This window comes from Tachypleus tridentatus, chromosome 9 (genome assembly GCF_004210375.1).
Source record: "Tachypleus tridentatus isolate NWPU-2018 chromosome 9, ASM421037v1, whole genome shotgun sequence".
Classification (NCBI taxonomy): domain Eukaryota; kingdom Metazoa; phylum Arthropoda; class Merostomata; order Xiphosura; family Limulidae; genus Tachypleus; species Tachypleus tridentatus.
In genome coordinates, this window is record NC_134833.1 from 159,016,055 (window position 1) to 159,031,164 (window position 15,110).

At 34.6% G+C, this 15,110-nt stretch overlaps 1 protein-coding gene across 4 annotated transcripts in view; it reads right to left on the reverse strand.

The window, feature by feature from the left end:
• LOC143226789 (tRNA (32-2'-O)-methyltransferase regulator THADA-like) overlaps positions 1-7,856 on the reverse strand; it is a 69,252-nt gene extending 61,396 nt beyond the window's left edge. For 2 of the 4 annotated variants that reach the window (XM_076458200.1, XM_076458203.1), the window contains exons 1-4: positions 7,623-7,856; positions 6,208-6,321; positions 5,918-6,041; positions 3,807-4,822 (exon numbers count right to left, since the gene is read on the reverse strand). In XM_076458200.1, the coding sequence (XP_076314315.1) occupies positions 3,807-4,822; positions 5,918-6,041; positions 6,208-6,321; positions 7,623-7,706 (1,338 nt within the window). In that variant the 5' untranslated portion in view covers positions 7,707-7,856. The remainder of the gene's footprint in view (positions 1-3,806; positions 4,823-5,917; positions 6,042-6,207; positions 6,322-7,622) is intronic. The other 2 variants (XM_076458201.1, XM_076458202.1) reach the window with 2 other exon arrangements.
• Between the last annotated feature and the right edge of the window lie 7,254 nt (positions 7,857-15,110).

Below are 15,110 nucleotides of genomic sequence, written 5' to 3' on the forward strand. Positions count from 1 at the left end.
ACATAAGGAACATTAAGACAAGGGCTCAAAACCAGGGTATGGAGGATGGCATTGAAGTTCCAATCAAAGAAGGTGGTAAGATGTTGAAGATAGTAAAGAAGGAAGGAATGATAAAAAGGGGTGAAGACCAGAGAAGTGAAACAGAAGATGGCTAACAAGGCAGCATGATAAATAACTAGCAATAGTGGACACCAATAGTTCCTTGTCAAAAAGCCAGTTTATGAAATAAGTAAGGAGCAGAAAAGTGAAACAGGATAGAGAAAAACCATGATGAGAAGACCTGTGTTGATAACATAACATGAAGGATGAGCACAATGAATGGTGAATTACAGAAGTAACTCAGACAAAGCACCCAACAAAAGTCACATGTAAAGACAGAGCATGGGAATGGGAGGTTGTGGCTTGCTTAAATGAGGTTGTTCAAGAAGGGTGGATATGAGGGGAAGAAGATGGAGGTTCCAGTAGAGGCAGGCACAGAAATGGAAACTGCATCTGTGCCAGAAAAAGTAGAGGCATTAAGAGGACTCAACACAGAGTGGATTGTAAGATGGTAAGGACATGGAGAAGTAGACAAATTGGAGGATATGCACAAAGGTAATGACTTTCAGTCACAGCTGAGAGTATTGACAGCTACAGCCAAAAGATGAGGGATAAGTTACCAAAACCTAGGGAACTTGGAATTCATGTGGGTGGTGAATAATCCAGTTCTGAGTACCCCATTTTCAATAAAGTTAACCAAACACCTGTGGGTTGAAGTACAACTCTGTGGGGAGAAACTTGTGGGGGTGCAATAAACAATCCATGGCCAGATTCAGAGCATCTGATATATGATATTATAAAACAAATATGATGACTATGTACCCAAAAAAGAAGGTCCAAGAAAAGGCCTTGGTTAAGTGCCCTCTTGCCAAGTAATGCAAGAAACAATCATAGAATTGACAGAAAGGATCATGAGTAACTGGTTTTGGAAAGATAGAAGGAAAGTCCAGCAAACAGTGAGCCTTTCTAAAACACTGATATACAGAGATGACATTGCTATAGACCACAATATCAATATCTTCTGCAAGTTTAGAAACACACCCCAACTTGAAAGAAAAATTTATGTTAAGATACACACCTCAAGACAAGGAGGAGACAGAAATTCCACTGTGATGTAGTCTTGGTCCAACCATCAGACAAAGTCGAATTTCAAGGGCAAAGGGAAATGGATAGGAATGTCCAACAGTTCCTGAATGAGATTCCACTGATCTTGTAAAAACCATTGAAGAGGTCACAAATGGGATGGGATCAACTGAATAGAATGATGGCCTCCAAAAGAGAGAGAACCATTCAAATTGGAGAAGGAGAGGTAATGATCTAAACCAGAAGCTCCATAAATCATAGGTGATAGAAGATTGGGCCCAGCTGAGACATGAATTTAAAAATACTCAAGATGAAAGGAGTGGAGACTGCCACCTTCACCAGCCAACCTACTCATGCAGCTTCTTGAAGAAAAAGGTGTGTGAAGGTAAGAGGTGGCATGCAAAGGAGCTAGAATCAGCCATTTGTCCATGAAGTAGTGAAAATAAAGGCCCCTCCCTGGAATGGAGAAGTTAGGCTCTTGACTTCCTGATTTAGAATGTAGAAAGCCAAAGTTAACCCAAAAAAATGAATCCAAAACTAGTGGATACAATTCTAATAGACAAAACAACAAGAAATGATAAGATGAAGGAGAGATGAGAATTTGGAAGTAAGCATCCAAGATGTCTACCTTTATCATCCAGAGACTAGGAGTGAAAACCAATAAATGAAATGGATATGATACCATGATTAATCAAGGACGATCTAGAGAAAGGTTCAAGGAAAAAAAATTAATGATGCGATGCCAGTTCCTGGTCTTCATGGGGCAATGATCAAACAGGAATAGAAACCTGGCTGAAAAAGAGCCAGCCATTCCACAGTGGCCTTGTGAAGAAGATCTGGAACCACTTCAGACAGATAATGGCTGTAAATGGGATCCATAGGGGAGAGGAAAAAGATGGAATAAGAAAAGGGCAGAAGGGTAAGAAAAACAAAGAATTAGACCTTTGGAGAGAATCCACAAAACCCAAGGGCCTGTGATAAAAGACTCCCACATGGTGGCAAAATGCAAAAGTCTGGTCCCCACCATACTCATACCTACAACATTGTCACTGGTTCTGATGTCTTTGACAAAAATCCATTGACTAACTTCACAGATCTGTGAAACAGGGGAATGGGGTAAAAGGGAAGCTAATGAAGAAAGGGTGGTTTTGAAAGAGACAGACTTGACTGGTCTCTAATGAATTATGAAGACCCCCAAAGACATCTTAACTTAAAAAGTGATTCATACACAAATCCCATAAGATGACTGGGGTAAACAGACATGAAACAAAAATGCATCCCAACAACCACAAAGCATGTTAGTAGGGAAAGGGTGGAAAAAGACAACTGTGCCAGAGTGGAAAAAATCAGGGCATGAGTCTCCACCAAAATCCATTCATGGAAACAATGAAAAGCCATAGCCAAAAATGAAGTGATGAAGCAGACTGAAGGAGAAAGAATAAGTCAGGTGTGGAAGAACCGAGGTTAGGAAAACGTGAGTGAAGCATTGGGACCCAAACCCCACAGAAATAGAAAAGACGCAACTTCTGCAACTCCAAAAACGGAAATTCAGACCAATGGCAAGCCCAAGCATGGGCTTCCATATATCATATGGGGTCAAAGCAATAATGACCCTAGAAAATAGTATGTCATCAAACCTATTGGCACGAGTCCCAATAGCTAATGAAGTGGAGAACACGATAGTCACCTAAAGTTGTCTTATTTAGAATCTGTGGCACTTTCTGCAAATAACTGCAGACCTGAAGCAATTACATACAAAGTCATATTAATTGCAATTGGAACAACAGTAACTGAAAACTACATCTAAATACCACAAATGCCAATCAAGAACTGAAACTGAGCTAATCTTCAAAGAAGGAGTCAACTATGCTAGGAATTACAGCACACTTCTATTGTCACGTGATCATTTTCACACCATCACACAGCTGCCTCACTTGAAAACGTGGGGTTACATTCCAGTATCAAGGCTAGTAGCCAGCAAAAACTAACATGTACAGAGGATATTAGAAGTCAAGGAAAGCTGTTATGTGATAAGAAGTAAGATACTGATTGAAGTTTAACTTTTACCATGGTTATAATAATTTCAGTTAGATGGACATACTCAAAATATACACATTTGAATTACATAAGTCTAATAACGTGTACAACTTTCATACATTAGTTGTATACAATGATGCTGAACTTAGTTTAAGATGTTTTCTCTCATTTTTTTAAACAATCCAGAAACATAAAAGAAACAAGAAGACATAAATAATAACTGACGTTTTCAAGAAGTTTAATGAATCTACACATCTGTTTTTCATTTTGATTTCTTTACCTAATTTCCATTTTGATGAAACTGTTACCAGTTTTATCATTGTTTCACTTATCACTCTATTTTACTGCACTTAGGACTGTCCATTACAATAATATTCTAATTATCAAAAATCACTTAGTACCTCAATGTTTGATTCTTTCAAAACCATAGACTATAGTTAATTTTAACTCTTTAATTAATATCACAATGAACACAAATAGCATTTAGATTTTAATGTGCAGTTTCTGCTACTATTAAATAATCATTAAAGAACATACAGAAGTGTAAATTATTCTACGTTTTACGTATCATGTGCACGTCATACAAAAATTCTGTTTCTTTTTCACATTTTTTTGGACAAGGTAAACAAACTACAGTATCAACTAACCTTTGCCAACCCCAAATAATGTATTAAACACGAAAGTACCGAATATTTTCCTCTTCTATCCCATGACATATTGTCCACTCTTTGAAAAATATACACAAGGAAGTCACTGCTTTCATCATCACATAGTTTATTTTCAATTTCATGGGCTTCGAGCACATTTTTAAATATGTTCTTTACAATTTCTGAAACCCCACGTACTGGACTTTCCCAGTTTGAAAAAATTGTCTGTAGCACGTCTTTGAAAAGAGCCGACTTCTGAGAAACTATTCTAGTTTCCACAAGACCTACACTTACATACAACTCAGGTAATAAGCTCTTCACAATTTTTATCCAGTTTAAGAAAAGATGAAAAGCGTGGAATTGAAATGTAGATGACATCAGGCACAACTTGTGAATAAGAAAATAAATGTCAAACAACAAAGTGCTGTGACTTTTTACTTTACATAACAAGTGATCTTTCTGTCTGGTAGTGAGCAAGCCATGTAGTACAGCCAGGTGAGAGAAGGAAGGCTTAACTGTGTCCAATAAAGATCTTGTTTTAACTTGTTCCTCATCAAAATATAATTCATCAAATAAAGAAGTGATAAACATTTTTGGATCACTGCAGTTTTCATTACACTTGTGAGGTGAGCAACCCTCTGTTTCCAAGTTTTCATTACATTTGTGAGGTGAGCAACCCTCTGTTTCACAGTTTTTATTACATTTGTGAGGTGAGCAACCCTCTGTTTCACAGTTTTTATTACACTTGTGAGGTAAGCAACCCTCTGTTTCACAGTTTTTATTACATTTGTGAGGTGAGCAACCCTCTGTTTCACAGTTTTCATTACACTTGTGAGGTGAGCAACCCTCTGTTTCACAGTTTTTATTACATTTGTGAGGTGAGCAACCCTCTGTTTCACAGTTTTCATTACAGTTGTGAGGTGAGCAACCCTCTGTTTCAGAACTTAAGTTTCCTTTCATTCTTTTGTCTTTAAAAAAAAAGTCAGGTAAAAGTCTCTTCTCATTACTCAATAAACCTAAAATACAGTAAAAAACACAATCATTAGGCACACAGCTGATCTGACTACATCGAAAACCTGAAACTGAGTTAATAAACTAAACCTTACAAAAAAGTTGTAGTAAACATATATAACAGTAACTTATGTGATTTAACCAATTCTTTCTTGTCACTGAATACAAAAATATCAAAATATTCCGAAGTAATTCAGTAAGAAAGCTATTAACAAAACAGTAGTGAAAGTAAATTATATTCCTGGACTTCATAATGTAATGGTAAAACATTTCATAGGTGATGTTTAGCACTTCTTAAAAATACATCACAAGAAACTCTAAATTGTTAAAGTAGATATATAACTTCACAGATAAATCACAATAATATAATTGCCATGAAATGTTATCTTATAAAGCACAAAAAATTCATCAGGAGTTTGTTTTGAATTTCAATCTAAGAACTTATGCATGGAAAAAAATATATAATGTGTCAACCATGCATCATTAGAAGAACATATAATTTGTCAACCATACATCATTAGAACATATAATGTGTCAACCATACATCATTAGAAGAACATATGTGTCAACCATACATCATTAGAAGAACATATAATGTGTCAACCATACATCTTTACGTTTTCTACAGCTACTGGTAATGAAGCCTAATGCCAGGACTCATCAGGCCAGCTGGGAAATATTACACACAATAGTGATTGAGATCACATTTTTGTTATAAAATTACATGAAGAACAACTTTTGTGGTGGAAACCAGATTAAGTTAATCAAATGTGATTTTTATGAATTTTATATGAGCCACTAACAATTCACAACCATAGTATGGAACAACAATATTATTTTAAACATTAATTTTAACCAGAATTAACTTTACTTCTTAACCAAATGAACTGGTGAAATGCTGAACTTCGACCTTTGTGCATAATACACAAACACCTTACAGAATTAAATCCAAATGGGATTCATAAAAAAAGACAAATAACATCAACACACATCTTAAAAGTCTGATTTCTTTATTGTATATGACCACAGTTATTCACAAATACCACTAGATGCATTAACCTTCAGCACTAATGTTCAACTGAATAATAAAAAATTCTCACCTATGTCACTCAGTCTTATCAAAACATAAACCAAAAATTCTGCAGTTCCCTCAGGGTGCATTATCTGGCACAACAACGAGACAAGACAAGAAGCAGACAGCAAAGAATTTTCTACCAGAGTATCCTATAGACAAACAAGTAAATTAAATAATATATATCTTCATGATTCTCGAACAACACAGCATATATGTTTATCATAAGTTATATTTAATTTGGTTACTTAATAAGATGATTAATGTGTGTATATATATATATATATATATACATTTAATTTTTAAAATTACACATACCTTTTTTTGTATGAATTCTATAAATAATTTTGCAAAGTCCCAAAAAAGTTTTAGGGTATATGGATTGGTTTCATATTTCAATAGCATGGGTGTTTGAATTTGTTGGAGAAATACCTAAAAAAAATAAAAATACCATAAAGGCATTAAATTTATATTTTAATCTTTATAGAAGTATAAAGTATCCGTATATCTACACACACGCACAAATAATTACATTAGTATTTTTAATTATTATGAATACTACAAGTGAATATATATATATTACCAGTTTTTAAAGGTGAATATTCTTCTAAGCCTAATGTCTTTATACATGTGTATATGTATGAATACAGAGAAATGGAACAAAGGTAATATTACATGTTTATTTTTTAATAGTTAAAATTAATAGAAAGAATGACACACCAGTACAAGTTAGAATTAAGAAAACATTTTCAGTTTCTTATATCTGCCCCCAGTGGTACAGAAGTAAATCTGAAGACTTGTAATATTAGAAACTGGGTTTCAAAACCCATGGTGAGCAAAGCACAGACAGCCCACAGCACAACTTTTGTGCTTAACTACAAACAAAACATTTTCTTTGTACGAACAGTAACAAATCAATTAATTATGAAGCTACAAGTGGTTGCTTGGAACACTGAAATTGTTATTTTTTTTAGAACTTGTGATTTTATGTTGTTGTTTTTTCTTGTACCAATGTATCAATACACATACTCCTATGAAACAAAAGGTAGGGCACACCATATACCCCGTATAATTATTATTATTTTACCCTGTGTACTGTTTGACTATGCAGCAGCTCGGCTAAGTTTTGTTTTGTACTATAAACGTGTGTATAACTTGTATATATTACAGTCATCACTTGCAATATCGTAACAAATTTAATATTTTAAAATGACTTTGGAATGACTTTAGCACTCATCAACATTAAAGTAGGCTTAAGAACAACAAATACAGCAGCAACACTGGCAGAATATTCTTCCTAATAAAGAAAGCTGATAATAAAAGGTTTATAAACTTATATGACTGCCAAATGTATACAAGTTGTCACAAGCTTCGATATGACTAAGTAAAATAAACCATATACTTTATTGACAGTTCCAAGTATACAATTCATTTTACTAACTGTATTATTATTATTTGCATTTTGGTGATCAAATGTTCTTACCCACGTAAGAAAGTAAAAGAAGTTAACCCCCATCAATCTATCATGTGATGGATCTCTAAATATAATCCTAGCCAGTTTAACCAAATTTATACTTAAAAAATAGATTAGTTTGAATATACAGCAATCTACTTAAAAGTTAATATAATCTATAATTTATAATGGATGTGTTAAATTGCTTCTAATTTTATAAATTCAAACAAGGTGTGACAATTTAATTTTTAAAAGCTTTGTAACTAAAAGTAAACTTTACCCTTAAAATATTTTGAATCTTTTTTTCACTAACATTCTGCTCTAGCAGTTGTTTATAAATCGAAATTAAGTCCTTACACATCATGAAATGTGTTTAAAATACAACTTTTACAGTTATAAATTATAACTCAAATTAAAAAAAAAAACAAAAAACTTTTGAAATCAAGCACGTTTTCCTTCTCTCATCTTTACAACATTCAAACAACACCTTGATCACTCCGAAAGGGCGACACTCAATAGATGGCTCTGTAGATTCGCTAAGATGTTTTCACCTAACAAACAATTACAACAAAGGCGAAATAAAAATTGAAAATATAAATAAACAAGATAAATAAAAAAGTTGTAATTTGAAAACCTACAAATAGGGATAATAAAAAGTAAGAAAACATGGGTGTGAATACTATAAGCATTAGTTATTTAAACTAGAAACTTCTATTTTGGTTCAATGACGTTAGAATTATATTTGGTACAATCAGAGTAGGGATTGTAACTTGAGTAAATTATGTCTACAGTATCTCCAGCCTTGCTTTTTTACTTTTTATGATCTCTAAATGCAAGTTTTAAAATACATATATCCCTATATATCTTGTTTGCTGATTTTTATTAAAGCCCAAAGATGGGCAAAGGATTACTTGATATGGGAGCCAATTTTGCACATTGCAATAATGATAAACATGGTTAGTATCTAGTCGATACAGTCATGATAATTTAGTATAGTTGTTGACTATTTAATCGCATTAATTCGAAATTTAAAATATTAAGCTTTTTGAGAATATAGTGAGCATTCATATTTTTTGTTTGCTAACTCGTATAACAAAAGCAGATACACTGCTGGCCAAAACCTTAAGGCCAATGAACATAAAGAAAAAATGTGCATTTTGCATTGTTAGACTCAACCACATATTTGAGTAGAGCTTCGAAAAATGTAAATAAGAAAAGTGAAAATAATAATAAAACCTTTTTAGCATTTAATATGAAAAATGCGAACACTATGAAATTAGCCTAAATACTAGCTGGTCAAAAGTTTAAGACCATACCAAAAAGAAGTCCTAAACATTGGAATTGACGCCCATTTCTATAGACTTCCATTGCCATCCACCATTAAACATTTTCAATGGGGTTCAGTTCGGAAATGCCCAACAAGAGGTCTCAGTAGTGAGTTACACGGCTGTCATTGCGAATAACTTCAAACATTCGCTTTGGCATGGTTGATATAAGCGTTTGCAGAAGGCCGGCTGGAATGTTATTCCAAGTGGTGAAAATGGCTTCACAAAGATCATGCACTGTTTGGAATTGACGCCCATTTCTATAGACTTCCATTGCCATCCACCATTAAACATTTTCAATGGGGTTCAGTTCGGGCGGACACGCTGGATGGTCCAATAGAATCACGTTATTCGCCATGAAAAAGTACTTTGCCGCGCGGGGATTGTGGATTTCAGCGTTGTCCTGCTGAAAGATCCAGTCATTTCCACACAAGCGAGGACCTTCAGTTAATAAGGATGTTCTCTCTAACATACCAATGTTAACATACCAGCCAGCTGCTGTTCGATGCCACTATATAACCTGAAGCTCCATTGTTCCATGGAAGGAGAAAGCACCCCAGATCATGATGGAACCTCCTCCACTGTGTCGTGTAAAAAATGTCTCCGGTGGGATATCCTTATCGTGCCAATAACGTTGGAAGCCATCTGGACCATCCAGGTTAAATTTTTTTCACATCAGAGAACAAAACCTTCCTCCACTTTTATACGTCCCATGTTTGGTGCTTCTCAGCAAAGTTTAATCGAGCTGTTTTGTGGTGTGGAAAGAGGCGTGGCCTTTGAAGACGTTTACAGTTTTTAAAGCCTTTCTCTCGTAGGTGCCGTCTTATTGTTCTTGAGATGCATTCTGCGTCCGTAAGGGCCTTAATCTGGTTCGACGATCGGCTGGTGTCTTATCAGACAACCCGTCGAATCCTCCTGCTTAACGCCGGCGAAATTTTCTTTTGTCAACCACTTGAAATTCTTGTTCTGTATCCCTCAGGGTCTTTTAAGAAATTTGCAACAGCAGTTTTACTACGCCCAATCTCACTAGCGATGGCACGTTGAGAGAGACCTTGCTTTTGCAGCTCAACAGTTTTGCCACGTTCAAACTCTGTTAACTTTTTAGCCTTTGCCATGTTTTTACCCAGTGTAACACAGGAGATGTTGACAACGATAATGCTTCAACACATATGACTAAATTTCGTTACGTGTTTACCAATTAACACTCCATTACAGTACGGTCTTAAACTTTTGACCAATTAGTATTTAGGTTAATTTCCGTGTTCACATTTTCCCTATTAAATGCTAAAAAAAGTTTTTTATTTTTATTTTCCCTTTTCTTATTGTTATCTTTCGAAGCTCTACTAAAATAAGTGGTTGAGTCTAACAACGCAAAATGCATATTTTTTCCTTATGTTCATTGGCCTTAAGATTTTGGCCAGCAGTGTATATGCCTTGATTAAGACATAACTTCACTAAATTCATATAAAATTTTACCTTTAGAAAAACACCCATTTAAAATAAAACATATGCTTTGGTATATTTTAAAGTAATTATTTTACGAAGGTATATAATAAAATGTAATATTATGTGTATTCATATTTTTGTACTCCTTTACTTCGTACATACTTTATTGGTTGATTCCCTAAAGACATCGATTGTATAGTGTACAAAGCATTGAGTACCTTCATTTTATAATAATCTAATGTTTATCCATTATTGGCAGGTAATTCCTGTTTTACCTTTACTTAAATCAGGTTTTTAAAGAAAAACGAGTGATTTTTAAGTAAGCTCACTTGAAGAGGTAAGGTTAAAATCGTTTGCACTTGAGTTATGATAATGTTTAGCTTATGTGAACTAAAGAATAAACAAATCAACTTTTTAATACCCTACGACCTTCACAATACATCATTCGCTATTCTACAAAGGGTTTTAATAACTAAGTTGGCATTATTGTAGGCTGGTAAGATATGAAGAACTACAGACAGACTGATTTTATGCTTTATGTAAGTTTAACATATATTTTTGTGCATTTTCATATGTGTACAGCCTTAGCTACAAATAGCAAAGGCTTTAAAGTAATCTTTAATGCTTAAGGTGTTTTTTGCCAGAATATTCTATTACGGTTCTGTGTAATTCCCTGCTATCCTTATTATGAACCACTATGGTGTCAAGTAAAAGTCGCTTAGGGCAAAATATTAACTAAGTGGTCAATATTTCCAGGCAGACTATCTTCATTGAGTACCTGATGAATATCTGTTAGCCCAAACTTTAACGACAAAATTATTTTATCCTTTATATCAACTTTAACTAGAAGTGTGGAATTAAAGCATCATCTGACAATGGTGTAGCTTCTTACAAACTTAGAAGTTGTTGCAAATGCTTTCTCAATAAACCAAGTTCTCGTAGCAATTTAATATTGACTGTACAAAAGCGATGTTATCGTTTCCTTTGTTGCAAATTTCTCAATTAAGAATTTTGCTCCTCACTTAAAATGGATCTTGTCTGATGTCCCAGCTACAAGTTTGAAGATTTATAATGCTAAATCTCGGGTTGCTCGCAGCCGTAAGCACAGAACAGACTGCCTATTGTTTAGTTTTGCACTGAACTACAAACAAATAAACCGAATGAACGAAGTCACTCATCTATATACTTTCAGTAATTAATCAGTAATAATAATACAAGATTTAAAAACAATAATAAAATAAGGATATTCATGTGTTGGAGTTTACTTTACTTAGATTCAACAAGCAGATCAAGTGCAAACAGGATCACGATATCATCAAGCAAAGAAGGAACTACCTGGAATCAGCTACAGAACAAGAACTACATGACGTGTGTTCTTAATACAGTAAAAACATTATAACTTCCTGGAACCAGCTACAGAACAAGAACAACATGGCGTGTGTTCTTAATGCAGTAAAAATATTATAACTTCCTGGAACCAGCTACAGAACAACATGACGTGTGTTCTTAATACAGTAAAAACATTATAACTTCCTGGAACCAGCTACAGAACAACATGACGTGTGTTCTTAGTACAGTAAAAACATTATAACTTCCTGGAACCAGCTACAGAACAACATGACGTGTGTTCTTAATACAGTAAAAACATTATAACTTCCTGGAACCAGCTACAGAACAAGAACAACATGACGTGTGTTCTTAATACAGTAAAAACATTATAACTTTCTAGAACCAGCTACAGAACAAGAACAACATGACGTGTGTTCTTAATACAGTAAAAACATTATAACTTCCTGGAACCAGCTACAAAACAAGAACAACATGGCGTGTGTTCTTAATACAGTAAAAACATTATAACTTCCTGGAACCAGCTACAAAACAAGAACAACATGTCGTGTGTTCTTAATACAGTAAAAACATTATACCTTCCTGGAACCAGCTACAGAACAAGAACAACATGGCGTGTGTTCTTAATGCAGTAAAAATATTATAACTTCCTGGAACCAGCTACAGAACAACATGACGTGTGTTCTTAATACAGTAAAAACATTATAACTTCCTGGAACCAGCTACAGAACAACATGACGTGTGTTCTTAATACAGTAAAAACATTATAACTTTCTGGAACCAGCTACAGAACAAGAACAACATGACGTGTGTTCTTAATACAGTAAAAACATTATAACTTCCTGGAACCAGCTACAAAACAAGAACAACATGGCGTGTGTTCTTAATGCAGTAAAAACATTATACCTTCCTGGAACCAGCTACAGAACAAGAACAACATGGCGTGTGTTCTTAATACAGTAAAAACATTATAACTTCCTGGAACCAGCTACAGAACAAGAACAACATGGCGTGTGTTCTTAATGCAGTAAAAACATTATAACTTCCTGGAACCAGCTACAGAACAAGAACAACATGGCGTGTGTTCTTAATGCAGTAAAAATATTATAACTTCCTGGAACCAGCTACAGAACAACATGACGTGTGTTCTTAATACAGTAAAAACATTATAACTTCCTGGAACTAGCTACAGAACAACATGACGTGTGTTCTTAATACAGTAAAAACATTATAACTTCCTGGAACCAGCTACAGAACAAGAACAACATGACGTGTGTTCTTAATACAGTAAAAACATTATAACTTTCTGGAACCAGCTACAGAACAAGAACAACATGACGTGTGTTCTTAATACAGTAAAAACATTATAACTTCCTGGAACCAGCTACAAAACAAGAACAACATGGCGTGTGTTCTAAATACAGTAAAAACATTATACCTTCCTGGAACCAGCTACAGAACAAGAACAACATGGCGTGTGTTCTTAATACAGTAAAAACATTATACCTTCCTGGAACCAGCTACAGAACAAGAACAACATGGCGTGTGTTCTTAATGCAGTAAAAATATTATAACTTCCTGGAACCAGCTACAGAACAACATGACGTGTGTTCTTAATACAGTAAAAACATTATAACTTCCTGAACCAGCTACAGAACAACATGACGTGTGTTCTTAATACAGTAAAAACATTATAACTTTCTGGAACCAGCTACAGAACAAGAACAACATGACGTGTGTTCTTAATACAGTAAAAACATTATAACTTCCTGGAACCAGCTACAAAACAAGAACAACATGGCGTGTGTTCTTAATACAGTAAAAACATTATACCTTCCTGGAACCAGCTACAGAACAAGAACAACATGGCGTGTGTTCTTAATACAGTAAAAACATTATAACTTCCTGGAACCAGCTACAGAACAAGAACAACATGGCGTGTGTTCTTAATGCAGTAAAAACATTATAACTTCCTGGAACCAGCTACAGAACAAGAACAACATGGCGTGTGTTTTTAATGCAGTAAAAATATTATAACTTCCTGGAACCAGCTACAGAACAACATGACGTGTGTTCTTAATACAGTAAAAACATTATAACTTCCTGGAACTAGCTACAGAACAACATGACGTGTGTTCTTAATACAGTAAAAACATTATAACTTCCTGGAAACAGCTACAGAACAAGAACAACATGACGTGTGTTCTTAATACAGTAAAAACATTATAACTTTCTGGAACCAGCTACAGAACAAGAACAACATGACGTGTGTTCTTAATACAGTAAAACATTATAACTTCCTGAAACCAGCTACAAAACAAGAACAACACGGCGTGTGTTCTTAATACAGTAAAAACATTATACCTTCCTGGAACCAGCTACAGAACAAGAACAACATGGCGTGTGTTCTTAATACAGTAAAAACATTATAACTTTCTGGAACCAGCTACAGAACAAGAACAACATGGCGTGTGTTCTTAATACAGTAAAAACATTATACCTTCCTGGAACCAGCTACAGAACAACATGACGTGTGTTCTTAATACAGTAAAAACATTATAACTTCCTGGAACCAGCTACAGAACAAGAACAACATGACGTGTGTTCTTAATGCAGTAAAAACATTATAACTTCCTGGAACCAGCTACAGAACAAGAACAACATGACGTGTGTTCTTAATACAGTAAAAACATAATAACTTCCTGGAACCAGCTACAGAACAAGAACAACATGGCGTGTGTTCTTAATACAGTAAAAACATTATAACTTCCTGGAACCAGCTACAGAACAAGAACAACATGGCGTGTGTTCTTAATACAGTAAAAACATTATACCTTCCTGGAACCAGCTACAGAACAAGAGCAACATGGCGTGTGTTCTTAATACAGTAAAAACATTATAACTTCCTGGAACCAGCTACAGAACAAGAACAACATGGCATGTGTTCTTAATACAGTAAAAACATTATAACTTCCTGGAACCAGCTACAGAACAAGAACAACATGGCATGTGTTCTTAATACAGTAAAAACATTATAACTTCCTGGAACCAGCTACAGAACAAGAACAACATGGTGTGTGTTCTTAATGCAGTAAAAACATTATAACTTTCTGGAACCAGCTACAGAATAACATGACGTGTGTTCTTAATACAGTAAAAACATTATAACTTTCTGGAACCAGCTACAGGACAAGAACAACATGACGTGTGTTCTTAATACAGTAAAAACATTATAACTTCCTGGAACCAGCTACAAAACAAGAACAACATGGCGTGTGTTCTTAATACAGTAAAAACATTATACCTTCCTGGAACCAGCTACAGAACAAAAACAACATGGCGTGTGTTCTTAATACAGTAAAAACATTATAACTTCCTGGAACCAGCTACAGAACAAGAACAACATGGCGTGTGTTCTTAATACAGTAAAAACATTATACCTTCCTGGAACCAGCTACAGAACATCATGACGTGTGTTCTTAATACTGTAAAAACATTATAACTTTCTGGAACCAGCTACAGAACAAGAAAAACATGACGTGTGTTCTTAATACAGTAAAAACATTATAACTTCCTGGAACCAGCTACAAAACAACAACAACATGGCGTGTGTTCTTAATACAGTAAAAACATTATACCTTCTTGGAACC